At 39.9% G+C, this 20,058-nt stretch overlaps 1 protein-coding gene and 1 pseudogene across 1 annotated transcript; one reads left to right on the top strand and one right to left on the bottom strand.

Moving 5' to 3' along the window:
• Positions 1 to 12,695: 12,695 nt before the first annotated feature.
• RNASE10 (ribonuclease A family member 10 (inactive)) lies at positions 12,696 to 18,994 on the bottom strand. Its single transcript, XM_074327957.1, has 3 exons — positions 18,474 to 18,994; positions 17,781 to 17,881; positions 12,696 to 16,467 (listed from the first exon to the last, which is right to left on the bottom strand). The coding sequence occupies exon 3, from the start codon at positions 16,460 to 16,462 to the stop codon at positions 15,815 to 15,817; it is 648 nt and encodes a 215-aa protein (XP_074184058.1). The 5' UTR covers positions 16,463 to 16,467; positions 17,781 to 17,881; positions 18,474 to 18,994; the 3' UTR covers positions 12,696 to 15,814.
• LOC109438534 (cytochrome b5) lies at positions 18,075 to 19,015 on the top strand (annotated as a pseudogene).
• Positions 19,016 to 20,058: the final 1,043 nt, after the last annotated feature.

The following is a 20,058-nucleotide window of genomic DNA, read 5'->3' as shown; positions in this document are numbered from 1 at the left end:
CCTTGAAGCACTTAAAACCCTGATGAATAAGTTTAATTAGGATTACTAATGGTCCAATGCCTACTTCCTGCAAAAAGCAATTTTTTTCCTCATGGAGGAACATAACATCTTCCAGAGCTTCAAAGTATAATATCTTTACAATTTTCATATACAATGAAATTGTATATGAAATATATACAATTTTCAATATACAATGAAAAATAACCAATATACAAGAAGATAAGTCATGATAGTAAACCCAAGAACAAAAGAGACTGAGAAGACACATTACGTAATTAAGAAAATGGAGTTATTAGACAAGAATTTTTATATTACTAATATGTCCACATACATAAAAATATGTCCATCCATAAATACAGCATGGTAGTCTAGTTCTAGTACTAAAAGTTGTCTTCCAAGATCCCCCTCCTGTTGTATATGCCCTGCATTGTCTCTTCCACTGGAGTGTGGCAGGACTTCTGAATATGATGGGATAGTCACTTCATGATGTTATGGTTTATGGAAGAGTTGACTTGAAAGAAGGGAGGACATGCTTGGTGGACCTGATTTGATTAGGTGGACTGAAAAAAAAAAGATTTGAAATTTGAGAGGAAGTTGATTTGAGGGGATTTTCCACTATTGTCTTTAATACGGAGACAGGGAATAGCAGGTGACCTCTGGATGCTGAGAGTGACTGCTAGCCAACATCCAGCTAACGGGCAAGGACCTCAGTCCTACAACCAAAAGGAACTGGATTCAGCCACCACATGGATGAGTTTGGAAGTGAATTCTTTCCCCCAAAGCCTCCAAGAGTGTGCAGCCTAGCTGACTTCTGGAGCATGAGACACTGGGTGGAGTACCGAGCTGAGCAAAAATTCAGACTGACAGACTGCGAGATAATAGGTATTGTTTTAAGCCACTAAGGTTGTGGTAATTTGTTATAAGCAATAAAATAACTAATACAACAAGATTGAAATTTTTGACAGGCAACAAAAAATAAAGACAAAGAAATAAATGGAATACCAGAACTAAAAACTTCCACTGAAATAAAAACCTGATGCAGGGGTTTAAAAACAGATAGACACAGCTGGGCCCTGCAACACAGGTGGGTTCCAATTTCTCCACATCTTCAACAGCACTTGCTACGTTCACAGTTTTTTGATGATGGATAAACACATTGTGGTATATGCATATAATGCAATATTATTCAACCACAGAAAATGAAAGAAGTACTGATACATGTCCCAATGTGGGCAAACCTGGAAAACAGTAAGCTAACTGAAAGAAGCCAGACATAAAATGTCAATATTGTATGATTCTATTTGGGTGAAATATCCAATATAGGTACATACACAGAGACAGAAAGCAGATTGGTGTTTGCCGGGGGGTAAAAAGAGGGCAGAATCAGGAGTGACTACTTAATGGACATGAGGTTTTCCTTGGGGATGTGAAATATTTGGCATCTATATAGAGGTGGTGGTTACACAACATTGTAAATGCACTAAATGCTACTGAGGTATATTTTAAGTGTTTGTAATATGTTATCAGGTGTACAGCATAGTGGTTAGACATTTATATAATTTAAGAAGTGATCCCGCTGATTCGTCTAGTACCCACCTGGCACTATAAATAGTTATTACCATATAATTGACTATATTCCTTATGCTTTACTTTACATCCCCATGACTATTTTGTAACTACCAAGTTGTACTTCTTAATCCCTTCACCTTTTTCACCCTGTTCCTTAACCCCTCTCCCATCTATCACCCTGATAAATCCAGTGCCCATCTGACACTATACATAGTTATCACAATATTATTGACTATATTCCCTATGCTTTACTCTACATTCCCGTGACTACTTGTGTAATAACCAATTTGTACTTCATCCCTTCCCCTTTTTTACTCACCCCTGATCTCCCTGCCATCTGGCAACCATCAAAATCTTTTCTGTATCTGTGAGGTGTTTCTATTTTGTTTGTTTATTTTGGTCTTTAGATTCCACATATAAGCAAAATCACATTACATCTGTCTTTCTCTGTCTGACATTCTCCCTCCAGGCCTATCTATGCCACTGCAGATGGCAAGAACCCATTCCCTTCCATGGCTGAGCAGTATTCCATTGTATATTGTACCACCTACTTTTTATCCATTCATCCATCAACAGACACCCAGGCTGCCTCCATATCTTGGCCATTTTAAACAATGCTGCAGTGAACATGGATGCACACCTCCCCTCAAAGCAGCATTTTGGGTTTCTTCGGATAAATACCCAGAAGTAGGATTATTGACTCCTTCTTTGTCACTTGTTATAGCCTTTGTTTTCAAGTCTATTTTGTCTGGTATAAGTATTGCTACCCCAACTTTTTTGCTTGTTTCCATTTTCATGAAATACTTTTTTCCATCTCTTTACTTTCAGTCTGTGTGTGTCTTTCAATCTGAAGTGAGTCTCTTCTAGGCAGCATATGAAAGGGTTTTGTTTTCTTAGCCATTCAGCCACCCTATGTCTTTTGATTGGAGCATTTAATTCATTTACATTGGAAGTAATTGTTGATAGATATGTAGCTCTTGCCATTTTATTATTCATATTTTTAATTTTTTTTCCATCTTAAAGGAGTCCCTCTAACATTCCTTGTAATACTGGTAATACTGGTTTGGTGGTGATGAACTCCTTTATCTTTTTCTTGTCTGGGAAGTTCTTTATCTGCCCTTTGATATTAAATGATAGCCTTGCTGGGTAGAATGCTCATGGGTGTAGATCCTTGCTTTTCATCACATTGATTATTTTGTGCCAGTCTCTTCTAGCTTGCAAAGTTTCTGCTGAGAAATCAGCTGACAATCTTAAGGGGGCTCCCTCATAAGTGACTGGTGATTAGTCTACCGGTGATTACTTCTAGTGCATTTTTCATTTCAGTTATTGTATTCTTCACTTCTGACTGGTTCTTTTTTTATGTCCCTTTTTATACCTGCTATCTCTTAGTTGAAGTTTTCACTAAGTTCCCTGAGCATCCTTACAACCATTGTTTTGAACTCTGTATCTGGTAGGTTGCTTGCCTCCATTTCGTTTAATTCTTTTTCTGGAGTTTTCTCCTGTTCTTTCATTTGGAACATATTTCTTTGTTTCCTCATTTTGGCTGCTCTATGTGTTTGTTTCTGTGTATTAGGTAGATCTGTTATGTCTCCCAGTCTTGGCCCTGTGGCCTTATGTAGTAGGTGTGCTGTGCACTGGGGCAACCTTGGTCACCTGAGCCAGGTGCTCCAGGTGTGTCCTTCATGTGGGTTATAGTTAAATTTGAGCCTTGATTGCTATTGACACATCAGTGGGTAGGATTTACCCTGAGGCTAACTGACCGTGGGGTTTGGCCACAACCACAGGCAGCTGTACAGGGGGCTTACCCCACTGAGTGGGATTCATGCCACTGGGCTCTGGTGCTTATTGAGACTGCCCTTTGGGTGTACTCCCTGTGGGCAAATTGGGTGGTGCTCTGCTGTGGTCTGAAGCCAACCTCCAAGTGTGTTGGTCTGGGGCCTCCTGGAAGGGACTCTGGTGCTGGCCCAGGTCACCCGCTACCTATGACCAGCCAGGGACTACCTGGTAGGAGCTACAAAGTGATCCACAGCTGTTCACTGCCTGTGCTAAACCTGGAGGCACGTGGGAGAGGCCACGCTGTAAACTAAGGACAGCTGCCACCAGTACTGGCCCTTGAGTAGCTCCACAAAAAGCCAAGACAACCTGCTGCCACCTGCTGACTCCCATAAGGTTCAGCCATTGATAAAGCCTTGTGTGGTACACAAGTTGGATGAGGCAGGGTCTAAGGGAATCACTCAAGTGGGAAGAGTAGTTTTTATCAGGTCAATGTAATTCTTGTTTGGTGCCAGTGAGGAGCCTGGAGCTACTCAGCAAAAGTGTCAGAGCACACTGAGGCTAGTTGTCACCTGTCTGGGACCCCAATAGTTTTCCAAGAAAGAGTGCAATGTGGGTGGGGTTGATTGCTGAGAAAATGCCTCTGGCATTGAGGGAGTTGGGCAGGGCAGGCTCCCAGGGAGACAGCAGGGTGGAGCAGCTGAGCTCAACAGGCTAATTCAGATTCAGATTTGGCTGTATGGGGAAGGGCTCAACATAGGAGCCCTCCTGCCTGCTGGCTGCTTGGGAGGAGGACCTCAAACAGGGAAAATGGGGACTATCCCTCCAGTCTTTGCCTGACCCACACAATTCAGTCTCTCCCCATCTGTTTCTGATGCCCCCTTGGTCACCATCCCTCCGCTGGAGCCCAGGGTGAGTGTTTGTGCGTGAGTGTCTGTGTGCGGGCCTTTTAAGGGGTTGTCTGGGTTTTCCACAGCCTTCCATGCTACCTGGACAGTTGGAACACCCACTGTTTTTCACAGCCAGATGTTATGGGGGCTCCATTTCCTGGCACCAATACTCCAGGCTGGGGAGCCCAGTGTGGGGCTGGGGTCCTTCATTCTTCTGGGGTTGGCAGGGGCCTCTGCAGCTGAGATATCCCTCCTGATTCTCTGTGTCTAGTGTTTTAAAGGGGATTAGATGAAAAGAAACATCCTGATAAATCTTTCTATGAAATTAGCTTTGGACTAATAATTTAGAATAGTGATAGGAAAATAAACAGTGAGTCACCAATTTGTACCTATATGTCAATTTCTTCCCCTCCCCAATGTTAAGAGCTATATATTGTAACTTGATGTTGAAAATCAACTGTTTTACAGAGATACATCCTTTTGATTTGTATCACTTGAATAATGCATATCAATTATTGAAGACTAAGAAAAGAGTACTATTCAAAGATTAACTGTATTCCATCATCCAGGGAAATTATGATTAACTTATTGGTATATACCTCCCAGATTTTACTCAGTAAAATAGGTGCTAAAATACTCAAATTTACTTAAAAAACTTGAGACCTGAAAAGTCAAGGACCCACTTTACAGTGCTGATCATAAGATTAGTGCATTGGTGCCATCTGGTGGCATACCTTGCACACATTGTAGATGCTGGAAGTTTTGTTATTTTTCAGAAGTAAATAAGTACAAGAGGAAAAATTAGAACTGCCATAAATTCAGCACCTACCATTTGCCTACACACACACACACACACACACACACACTAGACATGCACATACATATATACACATGTATATAATCTTTTAAGAATATTGAATTTTTTATTTTATAGAAAAATTTATTTGCCCACTGCTACAAAATTAGTTTTGTTTGCAAGTCCATTGTCTTCACATACTGAATTGCCTCCACATCCCTTTGAAGATTGCACTTAGAAAACATAAAGTGAAGGCAAACATCACAAAGCATTTTAGAGGATAAAGTCTTAATATTTAATAATAATTAAATATTAATATATTTAATATTATTATACTATATTATGAGTTATTTATGTATAGTATATTCTGAGTTATTTCAGGAAGTACTGCTTTCATAAAACAAAAACCAGGATGCTCTGAAAAAGTAACAATTAAAAAAGAATAAACACTCAGAAAATAGATACGTAAATGTCCGGGGAAACAAAAGAATCAGTATTGGGGTCAAAAAATAGTCAAAGAAATTTCCAGGAAATTAGTTCCAAAATGTGAGAAAAACATAGAAGAAAGAATAAGATATATAGAAGAGCAATTCAAGAGCTCCAATATTTGATTCATAGAGTTTCGGAAAGAAAAGAGAGAGAAAAAGGAAAACTGAAAATTTAATGAAGTAAATTTCTCAGACCTGAACATTTGAATGTCCAGATGAAACCCTGCCATCACCACCATATCTCCTCCCCCAGTGCAGGATACAATGACCTATACCTATGCACATCAACGTGAAAATTAAGAACACAGGCATAAAAAGATCCTAAAAGCTTGTTAGTGAAATAAAAAAGACCATTTACAAAGACTGCAAATGATACCAGACTTCTCAACAATAGCATTGGTAGGAATACAATAATTATTAGTTACAAAAGAAAAATAACGGTAGCTTCAGTAGAGAAACTTGGCAAATTCCACCTTAACCAAGTAAACAAACATCATCGGTAATGGATCAAATTGGAATTGAACGGGAACTGCTAGGATGCCGTGAGAAGACAACATTAGCGTTCCTGTGACATCTCTGCCAAAGATGCAGAATCTGGATCATATTAGGACAAACCCACATTGAGTGACAGTCTAACTGGCCTATAATCTTTTGTCACACTGAGTGACAAAGTAACTGGCCTATAATCTTCAAAAGAGTCAAAGTCATGAATCAAAGAAAGCCTAACGAACTATATCAGACCCAAGGAGAATAAAGAAATATGACAGAAGAAACACATGACTCTCAATTGTGTCTTTTTGCTATAAAGGACTTTATTGGGACAAACAGTAAAATTTGAATAAGGTCTGAATTAGATGGTATCATAATGTCAGTGCTAATGCCCTGGTTTTGATGATTGTATTATGGTTACGTATGCAAATATCCTTGTTTGTAAAAAAGACACACTAATGTGTTCAGGGATTAAGGAGCACTCAGCAAGTTACTTTCAAATATTAATAGTTCAGGAAAAAAAGTTCTTTGTATGGTACTTGCAACTTTTCTGTGAGCTTGGTATTACTTCGGACATTTAAATATGTTAAAAGTATAATACAAAACTGTAAATAGCATTTTATTCTAATTTTGCTTTTTAAAGATATTCATGTTTGTATTTATATTTGCACATAAAAAGACTAAAAGTATATGCAACAAAATCTTACGTGATTAACTTTGAATAGTGTAAGTACATTTGAGCATGACTCTTCTGTATTTTTCTAATTTTCTACAATGAGTTTTATTGCTTTTTTTCTTGATTCATTAAATTGCTAGAAGAAAAATTAGAAAATACATATAACCGAAAAATAATTAATTAAAATTGCCCTAAACCTCATCACTGAAAGTTAACCACCGATAACATTTTGACATATAACATTTCAGGATTTTTAAAATATGAATAGATACATATAGATTTTTTTTTTTTTACAAATACATGCATGTTTTCATAAAATGGAATCATAACAAACACACTATAAACACATTTTCAGTGAGCACATTTCTATTCTTTCATGCTAATAAATGTAGTTTTTATTATCACTTTAAGGAGCTGAATAGTGTTTCACCATTACATTACTATTACTTATTTAAATAATTCCTACTGTTGAGCATTTAGGATTTTCTACTTTTTACTATTGTAAACTGTGCTGCTGTGAATATCCTTGGTCATACAGCTTTATGCACTTGCCAAATTAAGTTCTTAGGATCAATTATGAAAAGCAGAATCCCTGGATCAAAGAATATGAAAAAAAATATATTAGGAGCTTTTATGTTTATTACCAAATTGCCCTCTAGAAAGTATGTATCTTTAAGTTTATATTCTTACCAACCTGTATACTAAGACATGACAACATGGAATATTATCATCTTTTTTTCTTTGTGAGGAACTTATATGATCAGAATAAGTAGTAATCTTTAACATTCCTGCAGACAAATTGATAAACAAATACATTTCGAAAGTTTATAAATGTCCTGGAAATGATATTCTAAGGTTTTTAACTAAGATAGTGGGTCATTTATCAGCTGGGGTGGGAGGGAAGCATAATCAACTTTAAGTCCCAGATAATGAAAATAAAATAATGATCAAGAACAGAGAAATGAAAAACAAAAAAACAACAACTAAGATGCACCATAATGAGCCAGGGTAGAAATCTTGCATTTTATACCTGCACTGATCACTTACTGCTTTGTAACAAATTATCCCAAAACTTAGCAGCTTAAGGCAACAAATATTCATTATGTTTCTAAGTGTCAAGAGTTTGGAAGCTGGTTAGCTGGGTGGATCTGGTTTAGGGTTTTCTCATGAGGTTGCTGTTGGGATATCAGCCAGGGTTGCAATCATTGGAAGGCTTGATGAGCTGGAGGATTCATTTCCAAGACTTTTGGGAGGAGGCCTTAATTCCTTACTGATGTCAGCAGGAACTCAGTTCCTCACCACATGGTGCTCTCCATAGGACTGCCTGAGTGTCTCAGGACATGGCCGCTAACTTAACCCAGAGCAAATGATTCAAGTGCAAGAGCAAGGAGGAAGCCAAACACTTCCTTGGACCTACCTATCTTGGATGCAGCATTCCATCACTCTGATCACCTTCTATTCATTAGAAGGGAATCATCAAGTGCAGTCCACACTCAAGGAAAGGGGAATTAAGCTCACCTTTTGAAGGGAACAGTATCAGTGAATCTGTGGACATTAAAGCCACCACGATAACTAAAAACCATGGAGTTCTTCTCAAGCAACCTCTGTAAGTCTCCGATACTGATGAGAGATGGCTGACTGTCCCTAGATCAAGAAAGTTGGAAATACGGTATAATGGTACCACTATTGATTTAAAGGCCAAGAGATCTAGTCCATCTTTCTCTTGAGGGGTATCGACCATACCTAAAAGGAGGATCAGGGCGTGTTAACCAATGTTTGAGAATGGGCCATGCAAAAAATATGAGTTTAACTCAATACATACACATTGAACGCCTAAAATGTACAAGGCATTCTGTAAGTTCTGCTCATATTCCCTACTTACTAATAAACAAGAACCAGAGAGTTTACTTACCCACGATCAGCTAATAAATGTTAGAATTCAGATCTGAACCTAGACTGTGAAGTTCCAGATCCCATGTGCTTGACCATTATGCCACACTGACATTCTACAGTCTTCCCTGCCTGCCTGCCTACCTGAAGTGACCCTCAACTTGGGCCCTTGCCTTTCAGCTCCTTGAAGACCTTCAAGTCAAATAAGTTATCCATCCTTTCCTTGGACTATGTGCAACCTAAAGAACCAGCCTCTGTCAGGGCTTGCCCTTAGCAAAGCTATTAGGCCAGGTGACTTAAAAGCAGAGCCTCACATGGAGATTTTTGAGCTAGTGATTCACTGAGGGAGTGCTTTCAGAAGAAACCCTGTAAGTAAGTCAGGGAAGCAGGATAAGGTAGAAGAAAAAACTAAACAAAGACGTGATTTTAGTTTCAAGTCTAGCCTCAAACCCGACTCCATTGGGAGCTCTAGAACATGATTGACATAAAATGAAGGCAAGAGGTCCAGGTTCTTGTACATGTATCTGTGTCAGTCAGTCATTGGCTGTGGGCCACCCTTTGGGGAAGAGTGTAACCTGTTAGGCATTGCCAAGCAGGAGGCCCCCTTGGGCTGGAGGTGATTCTCCAGAGAAGAGTGCACTGTGAATTCTCAGTATGCTCACAGCAGCTGGGGGCATGGCTACACCTCCCCAGTAAAGGATATCGATCTTCATCAGTTGACCCTTTGAATACCCTTTCCTTCACCTTGGAAATACATTCTAACTCCAGTCTCCTAATATAGTTGCTTGCTGTATGGTGGCCCTTAGCCAGACCAGCTTTCCAGAGCAGGGCTGAGGGCTGGATCTAATCACATCTCTTTCCTTCTTCTTATCATAATTATCCCCCAGGGGTCTCATTTGTGGATGTGCTCCAAAGGCAGATACAATGCCTGGTTTTAGTTTTTGTTGTTGTTGATGTGTTGATGTGTTGTTGTTGTTGTTTTTAATGAATTAGCACCCAGTAATTAGCACACTGCCAACCTCAAGCAAAAGCATTCATAGAGTAAGTGCTGTTTTGCTTTTTGCTTTTCTTATTGTCACATATGAAGGTGCTAAAAATTCCACTCATTCTTTGAAGTTAAAAATTTTATATCCTGTGTATAGTGATACATGATAAACTTATAAAGGTATAATTCCCAACACTGGCCTCATGCTGATACTGGAGAGCTGATATTTACAAACAGTGGGGCATCCCAGTGCCTCCTGAAATGCTATATAAATAGGTAAGGCTATTATGCCTCAACATGAGCACTCAGGATTTCCTCATAATCCCTTCTGCCTAGACTTAATACCACCATTTTCCTCTTCCCCTTTATTCGTCCCCTAAATCCAACTTTTACCTTGTTTCTGAATCATAATTCTAATAAAGAGGCAGCCCAACTTCTCCTGGAGGTGACATCTCTGTGATTTGAACCACTTTCTGGAAATTCACTGAAGGCCAGTCTGTAAATATGAAGAGGAAAGGGCAGGTCTATGGGCAGGGTGCAAGGGCTGGAACAGCAATAAATTACAAGCTAAATCAAAACTTTGTTAAAAATAGCAACAACTCTGTCCCTTGGAGTCCCTTTTCATTTCCCCAGGAGTGAGTCTCTGCCTGATGATGTAGCTATACAACCTTGGGAAAAATAAGGGATGAAGAGGGCCAGCTCAGTCTACACTGCCTGCCAAGAGTGAGCCCTTCAGAGATCTCAGGAGAGTCCCAACAATGACATGATACATGAGACTTTATCTTGGGTTTGGCTGTAAGCAGAGCTGCCCCTAGGGTGTGTATGGCCCTAGCCAAATTGGGGTGGGAGGGTGGGTATAGGGCTCCTATCTATATAAACAATTTGATTTTTAAATATATTATAAAATTCATGGGCCCATGTGAAGTATAGTGACTTACTGATGAAGATTTAGAATTATGGGTAGATACTTGCATATTTGTTTATTGTCTAATCAGTGCACATGAGGATTCTTTGTAGTGTCCAGGCTCTATCTCTTCCTGTTAGATCTAGGAACAATTTCTTTGTGTTCTTTATTGTCAAATGTATCATTCTTGGATAATTCCATATCTCCCACCACAGGAAAAAGGTAGCACAATGTCATGACTATTCAAAATCTGTCTGAAACAACATAGATCTTGCCTCTGCAGTTTCCTAATGCCATTTATTCAGTGTTGGCTATAGCGTAACTCATGCTGAATCATCCACTGTCTGTCTGTGAATACCAGCTTCCAATGATTCTCTCAAAAGTTACTTTGTTACTTTACATTGTTGATAACGACCACAAGTGCGAGTCTTACATAGTACTATAGTCCATTTGGGCTGCTAGAACAAAATACTACAGATCAGCCATCTTATAAACAACAGGAATTTATATCTCACAGTTTTGGAGGCTGTAAGTCCAAGATCAGGGTGTCGGCATGGTCAGGTAGGGCTCTTTTCTGGGTTGCAGACTTTAATATATATATTCACAAGAAGTGGAGTACAGCATAAGGAATAGAGACAGTGGAAATGTAATGGCTGTGTGCGATGTCAGAGGGGTAGTAGATTGGGGGAGGGGTTATCATTTTATGAGGGGCATAAATGTCTAACTCTTACATTGTTTTGTACACTTGAAACTAATAATAATAAAAAATGCATATTGCTCTCTATGCACAGTGAATCCAGCAACATCACCACCAAATGCAGCTGCCATTCACCTGGCCCGACTATGGGCCATTTAATCTCATATAATCCTCATAACAACCCAAAAAGTAGGTACTACTGTTTATCTCATTTTACAATAAGGAACTTGAGGTTCTGAAAACCAAAAGTTATTATCCATAGTCACACCTGCCTTTAAGTAGCAAAGCTTCAGTTTTATTCCAGGTCTATCTGATTGCCAAGAAGCAGTTCTTTTCTTCTACAGCACACCATCGTGAGATTAGTTGATAATCTGAGTATAGATTACTTTATACTCTCACCTAGGTCTCAGTCTTTAAGATAGGTCCCATGATAACTATATTAGATCGACAAAGCCAAGTGAAGGGCTTAGAAAAGTCTAGAACAACTCCTTCCAACTAGAAACACTAGTTCTAGAAACTGATTATTAAATGATTAAGGAGAAGGGAGAGGAATTTCATGGTGAAATGAATTTAGAAGTGCTGAATATGATCTCTGCCTCTTAGAGATTCACAAGCCATGTTAATATTAAAGGTTGTGAGATCTGCATAAAAGAAACCTACTTAACTCTGTTTAACCCAGAATCTCCCAAATCATTTTAATATCTCTGTTCATAGCCATTGAAATACCAATTTACAGAAAAACTGCCACGGGAAAGATAGTAATGGACGCCCCAAAATGCCTGGGCTCCACCTGACGCACAAGTCCCAGCCCAGACTAATTCAATGAATATCTCTGGAAAAAGAACCCTGGGATTGTACTTATTATATTTTTTAAACTCCCCAAGATGATTCTAAGAGTAGCCGAGGTTGAGAGAGTCTTGTGTAGAGTGCTCTGAAGACATTTGAGTATCTTGCAAATAGTAAGGGAGTCATTTTCTGGCCTTGGTTCCTCCCTCCCAACCACCTTTCAGCACTACATTACCCAATGCTCGCAAAGCAACAGCCAAAAAGATTGATTTTGGGAAAATAAAATTGTTCCATATTTTTAAAAAGGATTAAAGTAGTCATCCTGGTAAAAATCCAAACTTTGTTGAACTTTCTTACACATATACTATGATTTTTATTTTTTTTTTAATATCCTGTCAGGGAGTGTCCATAATCATCCAGAATGTTAGGCCTCTAGCGTCATACTCTGCCCTGTGTTCATATCCTGAGAGAAGGACTCAGACCTAGAGATTTTCTCTCCTGCACCCATTCTGGCTCTTGCTCATTTTCCTATAGTACCTGATACATATGAGCTTCGCACAATACATGTTTTTTGACTGACACCAAGGCAAAAATTCCAGATCCAAAACTCTACTTAGAGTTGAATCACACCCTTTGGGGTGTGAGTGAGCAAACTGAATGGTGCCTTAAATTGGCAAACAGCAAATGGAGGGAAGGTCAGGGATCCTCAGTTTGAATTACAGATCAGCTATTTATGAGTTGGGTGATCTTGGTCAAGGTAAACTTGGCCCCTCTGAGCCTGTTACTTAACATCTGTAAAATGCAGCTACTATAATATCGCTTCCTTCCAGGCATTACATAAAACAAAATATGTGATAGCACTTAGTAGATTGCCCAGCATACAATGAGAGTTTCCTTCCTGCTTGTCTTGAAAAGAAAAGAATTCATGTTGAGTGCTTTGAAAGACGGATTAGGCTACTCAGCTCTTTTTATTCGACTGTGCAGTATTTCACAGGAGTCAGCCAACTTACTGCTCTCAAATGACTCTGTTTCATACAATTTTTATAACTTCTGAGGAGGTACCAGAATCAATAAGCAGGTAATCATCGATCAATAAATGTATTGAAGAATATAGAAGAAACTTAGAGTTGCTTCCACAAAAATGCTTATAGCCTAACTAGGGTCATATATTGTATATGCAAATTAATTAAGGACTAATTAAATAGTATATACAGGTCCATGATCCCTTACCTGAAAATTTGGGGGCCAATGCATTTTGAAGCTTAGAGTTTTTCAGATTTTAAGAAGCAATATTATGGGAGTGAGTGTGTGTATGTGTCGTATATTACTTAAACACTCCTAGAAGAGTCTATCTGAGGCAATATTCATAATCAAACACACTGATGTTTCCTCAGTGAAATGTGTAATGGTCATATAGCATGAGTAAAGATAATAAATAGCCTTGCACCATCAATTCAGTCAGATTTTGCATCCTAATCATAAATGAATTTTGGAGCCTTTGAAAGAAAAGTTTTTAGAGCTTTGGGGATTGAGGAACAGTGGGTAAGGGGCTGAGGACCTGTTGTGTGGCTTACAGCATATACACTGGACATACAAAGAAGGAGCTACTTGAGAGCTGAAGGAGCTGGTGAAAGTTTTGAGAGTGAGGCAGCATTTGGGCTATAATGAGTTACTTGTCTGTCCCTACTGAGTAAAGTGTCCACCTCTTGTCACCATGCACCGTGTTGTGTTTTCCTGCTTAAGCCACTAAGGACCCTCAGAACATATGAAGTTGCTTTCCTGAGATAGTCTCCACAGTCTAATAAAAGCCTGATCACTGAGATTTGTCCAGGGTGAAGACTACAAGGAGGAGCTAGGAGGACAGTGTGGGAACCTTTAAGGAGAGAAACTGGTGGGAAAGTATAAGAGGGTGTTGACTCATCTGCAGACGAGAGAATACAGGCTTCAAATCCTTGCTAATTCTCTTCTTGCTAAGTCTCTTAATAGTCCTCCTCATACAATGGATCCTTTGGCTTTTGGTTAAGAAGTCAGACTTGGAACGCTTTCACATTCCATTCCCAATCCTCAATGCGTTTTGTTTACTTACTGGACAAATTCCTAACATGGCTGATTTTCTCTGACATCTACTTTTCTTTCCTCTCCTCCCACCTCACTTCTCATTTTCTCTCTTGCCTTTGATAATCTTCTGTCTGTCCCCCCGGAAAGGGATTCCCTGTCAGGAAGGACACGACCCTTGGCCTGGTCCTCACCTGCTGCCACTCCTCCATCAACCTCTAAATTTCAGAGTGTCCCACAGATTCAGACACACTTCCTGCCAAACAGCACTGTTCCTAAGAGGTCATTGCCAGGGGAGGGGCATCAGAGGCATAAAGGTAAATGTTAAATCAGAGGAGTCTGAGAGCCTACTAGAGTCAACACGTTTAAGTAGTTGCCTGCCTGCAATAACAGGAAGGATAAGGGAACATGGGGAATAAGGGAGGAAAAAACAGGAAAGTAAAAGCCAGGTCAGAGTAAGCTAAACATTTGCTTCCCTCCAGTCTCCCATTGATGTATGCCCCTGACTCCAGGAGAGTGAAGCAGAGAAAAACCTTAGGGGGAGGATTTAAAAACCAAGTCACACAGCAAATCCTTATGACCATTTTCTCGGATTTCCTCCTGCACCCACACATGTCTATTTCTTGATTGATTTGAATTCAGAGGAAATAGGCTGAGGGCAGCCACTTATGTCCTCTATTTATTCAACCCCAAGCTTTCTTCTCCTTGAGTAGATGCAAAACCTCCCTGCTGAAATTATTCTTTCATCAACTTTCTTGTCCTTCAGAGCAAAAAAGGGGAAGAGGTGCTAAGTGAGAATGAGTTTGTTTGATCCCATTCATTCTACATCTATTGAGCACCTAATGTGAGCACTATTCTGTCTGGACCAAATTTGGGAAAATGGTACTCCCTCTTCCTCTCTCTCCTCATCACTCTCTTGATTCATTCACCTTCCCTCCAATCCTCTATGCCAGACTCTGACTATAGGACCAACATCTTCTTACCTGGCATTGCATAAGTGATTAGTGTTGGCTGAATAAGTTTCTAAAAGGATTTGGAGAAAGAAAAGGAAGGGCCCAAAAGAAGAGGAAAAGAAGGGGCGGGGCGGGGGGTGGGGGAAGAAGCAAAGGAAAAAAGCAAAGGAAAGAGAGGGAGAAAAGAAGCAAAGTGAAGAGCAGGTAGTAAAAGATGAGATGAAAGAGAAAAGAGGACAGAAGGATCAAGAAAAAGAGGGTTGTCCTTGCCCCAACACAAGTTGTATCTTGGTCTGTACCACCAGAGAACCTTACCAGCTGACCCCTAAATCTAGGCCCTATATTTTTTCAGACTCAAGAAACCCGTTCTGCAGATGCAGTCACAGATGCAATCACTTTAATTTGCATCTGCAGTGGAGAAGCGCTGTGTGCAAAGTCCAGGAGGCTTAGGTAATTTCCCTAGTGTCTCATGGTGGGTAGCAGGGAAGGATATGGGTAAAAGAACCATTAAACTCTTGTAGTCTACACCCAAAGACCAGGGAACAAACTGATGACCAAGACCACAGGAGAGCCATTCTTCATTTATCTCTTCAAAGGGCAGGAGATAGGGTCCAGAAAGGAAGAACCTAGAGAATCTAGATATCATTAACCTATTCTGCCACCTCTGATCTCAGGAGCAACATGCAAGTTAGGTGAACCCTCAGGCAAAGGAGAATTAAATTTTCAGGGGAGAATGATAAAGAATAAACCAGCTTGTGTCCCCAGAACCTTTTTTGCAGAATACCTAAGAGGAGGAAAACAGCATGAGAAAGAGGAAGTGGAACGAAAGGTAGAAGAGAAGGTTAAGAGGATAAGTTGCTTCATTATCCAGACGTTTCCTGGACTTTCATGTCATTACAGGATATAATAACGAACTTTTCAAAAATGAAAGTTACGTAATGGCAGTGAGGAGTGACTTGGCCTGGTTTGGATAACTTGCAGACTGTCAAATCAAAAGGTCGGGAGCTTTTGTGACATTTGCCTCCCTTGAGCTCACAGGCAACAACAGGACTTTTACAGACAGCTTTGACTGCATCTGGCTCCTCGTGGATGAATGTGTACTGGGTTATGCATGTGTGGTTGTGCTCCTTCATCTTGTGTGCCATCAAGGCATTGCATTCCCGGGCCATCAGGTCCAGCCTGGGATAGTCTTTGTTGCTCTGAAATAGAGCCTCAGATCTGAGCATCTTGTTTCCTCCAACTTCATCTTCATTGAGGATGGTCTCTTCTGGCCAGCCGGGTTGCACCACTCCTTTGTTGCTAAGCAGCAGGGTTTCTGTTGTTCGGATGCCCTCTCCCTCCTTAGTGGCCTCAGCCTTGTCCTGTGAGTCACTGGACCAAAACTCATTCAGTGACTGATCACTGTCCTCCAGGACTGCTGCGGCCATCTGAAGCCCCAACCCCAGGCCCATCCCCAGGCCCAGCAACAGCAGCAACATCATGAAAAAGATCTGCACCAGCGTCAGCTTCATTTTGCCTGGAGGGGAGGAGGGAAAAGGAAGGACTGATTTGAGATGAAACTTGGAGACTCTAGACTCCTTACACCCTGTCAGCATAATTTCTGGGGTCTCCTCTCCCTTCTCCATATTACCCTATTCCCCTGAAGGCAGAGATCCTTTCTCATTCTTTTCCCATTTCTCCTGTCCCTCTGTCCTTGCCCACCCCTCTGTCCTTCCCTGAGTCTGGGTAATAATGTGTGGATCCTGCAGAACCGGAAAAACCAGGGAAAGCAGTTTTGAAACTTGACCTCAACTGACTCTTAAACAGAAGTTAGTTCCAAGTAACACAAAAGAACAATTGAGAAGATAAACAAGTATAGTGTCAAAATTTCCTTGAGAGAAATTCTTGTAGAAAGCTTTATTCTCAGTAAAGGACTAGAATTACTATAGGAGACCATCTCTATTTTTATCCCAAATTTATTTTGCTCATTCAAATATTTATTACTTTCCTTGCTAACCACCCTCCCCAAAAAAGATCAAAAGGAATAGAAAAAGGACAATAGTCCGTTCTCGGTCCTAAAGTGAGGTGAGGCAGGGAAGTGTGTGTGTGTGTGTGTGTGTGTGTGTGTGTGTCCAATTTCACATCTCAGGACCTTGCTAAAACTACACCTTGTCATGCCAGATCTCTTCTATTTACTGAAGGTCTCTTAGCACTTGAGTATCTCCTGCTGATTCCTTTTGTACACTTAGGGGAAAATGGAATGAAAATGAAACAAAAGAAAACCAAGCGACTCACTTGTTGGGGTTCCTAAACTAAAAAAGACACTAATGAGAGCTGAGAGAAGAGGCACACATTTTTGTCCTGCTAGGTCAGTCTCAGCCCCCATCAAAAAGAGAACTACCCTACTAGAAAATAAATTTAAAAAATGCTATAGTTTGTTGAGTGGGTATGAGTATTATATCAATATTTGATATAATGAATTTGAAAATTGTACTATGATTATTTAAGAGACTATCTTTGTTCTTAGAAAATGAACACTGAAATACTAAGGAGCAAAGGGTCATGGAGTATGCAAACTATTCTCAAACCTCAAACAGTTCAAAATATAGATTATATGTATGTAGGTATATGTGTGTTTAGAGAGAAAGAAAGAAAATGATTTTTAAAAGTGTGAAAACATTTTTTGTTTTTTTAAATAATATATCTGGATAAAGGGTATTCAGGAGTTTCTTGTGCTATTATTGTAACTTTTCTTTAAAGCTGAAAATACTTCAAAAATTTTTTAAAAATTTTAAAAGAGAGAATCACTCATGTTGTTCCCTGGGGGCACCCAACACTACTGTGACTTACCTATACACCTAAGTAGCTTCAAAGATTCTTGTTTCCTCTTGTTTAACAAGTTCTTCCCTCCCAGGATTTTCTTCCCTCTGAGAAGTGCCTTAGATGCTAGTCTTCAGAAAAATGGTTATCTCCTTGTGGTCCATGTGCTCTTAAACTCAGATTTTTCCCTCAGCCCACCCTCCTCCCACTCCCCAACCCAGCACTGAATAAACACACTGAGCCAATTCTTCTTTCTGCTCCCACAGATACTTTGAAGTAAGGCTATTTGGGCATTGAGACAGACCCAGACACCCAAGACAGGAAATGTCTCAGCCTGGGAAACTGCAGTTTGATTCGGTCAGTAATTTGTTCTACCCTTGAATTACACCCACTCTCCTGTAGTTCATAGCAGCCTGCTCTTGACCATGAATTTCAAACCAAGTCATTTCCTTATATTTTCCATATGTACTTCCCTTAAGCCTTTCCTGTCGTTTTAGGAATGTCAAGATCTTTGGCCTTTATTTGGGTCATCTCTCCAACATGGTTATATTGTTTTTCACATTTTAGAATGGTATTATGACTTCACTTGAAGATTTGGAATATTTGAGTCAGTCATGAATTTTCACATCTTTCCTATGAAGCCCATTCCAACTTTCCACCCTCCACTCCCTCTTTCCAACCCTCAGCCAATAACCGCATTCCCTTAAGAATACTCAGATTTACCCTCTGTGGTGCTGGCCGTCCAACCCCAGGCGTGGGGCCAGATGCAGGGAATGTCCCTGGCCTGGCTTGTTGAGACTGCTCGCTCTGCTCCACCCAGATCTGCTGGTGTCTGCAGGGCCTGAGGCTGTCCGTGTTCCAACACGGCTGAGCAGTGGGACAAGGACATTAAGTACTTCACCCTGAAAGAGGTCCAGAAGCACAACCACAGCCAAGCACCTGGTTGGTGCTGCACCACAAGATGTACAATTTGACCAAATTTTTGGAGGAGCATACTGGTGGGTAAGAAGTCTTAAGGGAACAAGCTGGAGGTGATACTACTGAAAACTTTGAGGATGTTGGGTACTCTAAGATGCTAGAGAATTGTCCAAAACATAAATCATTGGGGAGCTTCATCCAGATGCTTGATCAAAGATAACCAAGCCTTCAGAAATTCTTATTACTACTGTTGACTCTAATTCCAGCTGGTGGACCAATTGGGTGATCCCAGCCACACAGCACTGGTCGTAGCCCTGATGTATCATCTCTACACAGTGGAAGACTAAATACATCCTCAGAGGCAAATGAAAGAAAAGACTGCTTTGGACCAAGTTAAAAGAAGCCAACGTAACTGCTCCCACTGACAGAAACCTTCACCTGAAAAGTAATTTTAATACATCTCTTTTCCTTTCCTACTATGTTAGAAACAAAATGAATCGAAAAAGGACTTCTATTCTTTCTACTCTTGAACTTCTGCAGTGTGCCTTTTTATTCATCAACTTTATTTTGATGTTCCATGACTATATAATTTACTTATCATAGGCATGATCTTTTAAAAATATATCTGGTTTAAAAAAGAACAAAACACCCAGATTTTGCAAACCTGATAATTTACCTCTAGATAAGAGAAATATCCAAAGCAGCAGCATCTTTATCAGTCCTTATAGCCTGGGAGAGTAAAACTGGAAGGGTTACAATGTTGACTCTAGTCACTTCTTTAGCTAAAAGTGCCATCATGATATAATATTTTTAAAAATACTCTGGAAATCATTAAAGAAGCACTGTAAAACCCTCTCTAAACATAAGCAAGCCCTTTATAAGAAGATATTTTATTTTGTAATTTAGGCAGAAGTTTTCAAACGGTGGTCTGGGAGCCACTTCCGTGATCTGCAAAGTCTAGCAGGCTGAAATTTTGCAGTGCTGATGTTGATAGTTTACAATAATAATAACAACAACTAATCAATATTGAGCGCTTGCTTCACTCTAGGCATCGATTGCATTTTGCCCTCAAAATATGCTTGTGCTATCCCTCTTTGGTGTCCATTTTACCCACTCACTGTTGTGAGGTCTATTTGCAACAGGAAGAGGGAATAAAGAATCCTCTGCTGAACCTAGTAGCTGCTTAGAGTCAACAGGGATGATATATTCAACTACACACATCACCTGCTTCTTTATACTTGGGGTGTTACTATTAGAAATGATTTGAAATTAACTCTTGATTAAATATGAAGAAAGGACCTAGGTGTGTGGTCTCAGTATAACCTTTAGATTGAACAGGTTTTTATTTTTGTTTTTTCCTCTTCTAGGTTACAATTTTCTCATCTTCTAA

This window comes from Rhinolophus sinicus, linkage group LG03, assembly GCF_036562045.2.
Source record: "Rhinolophus sinicus isolate RSC01 linkage group LG03, ASM3656204v1, whole genome shotgun sequence".
Lineage (NCBI taxonomy): Eukaryota > Metazoa > Chordata > Mammalia > Chiroptera > Rhinolophidae > Rhinolophus > Rhinolophus sinicus.
The sequence above is the reverse complement of the archived record's forward strand: the minus strand, read 5'-3'. Positions and strand labels throughout refer to the sequence as shown.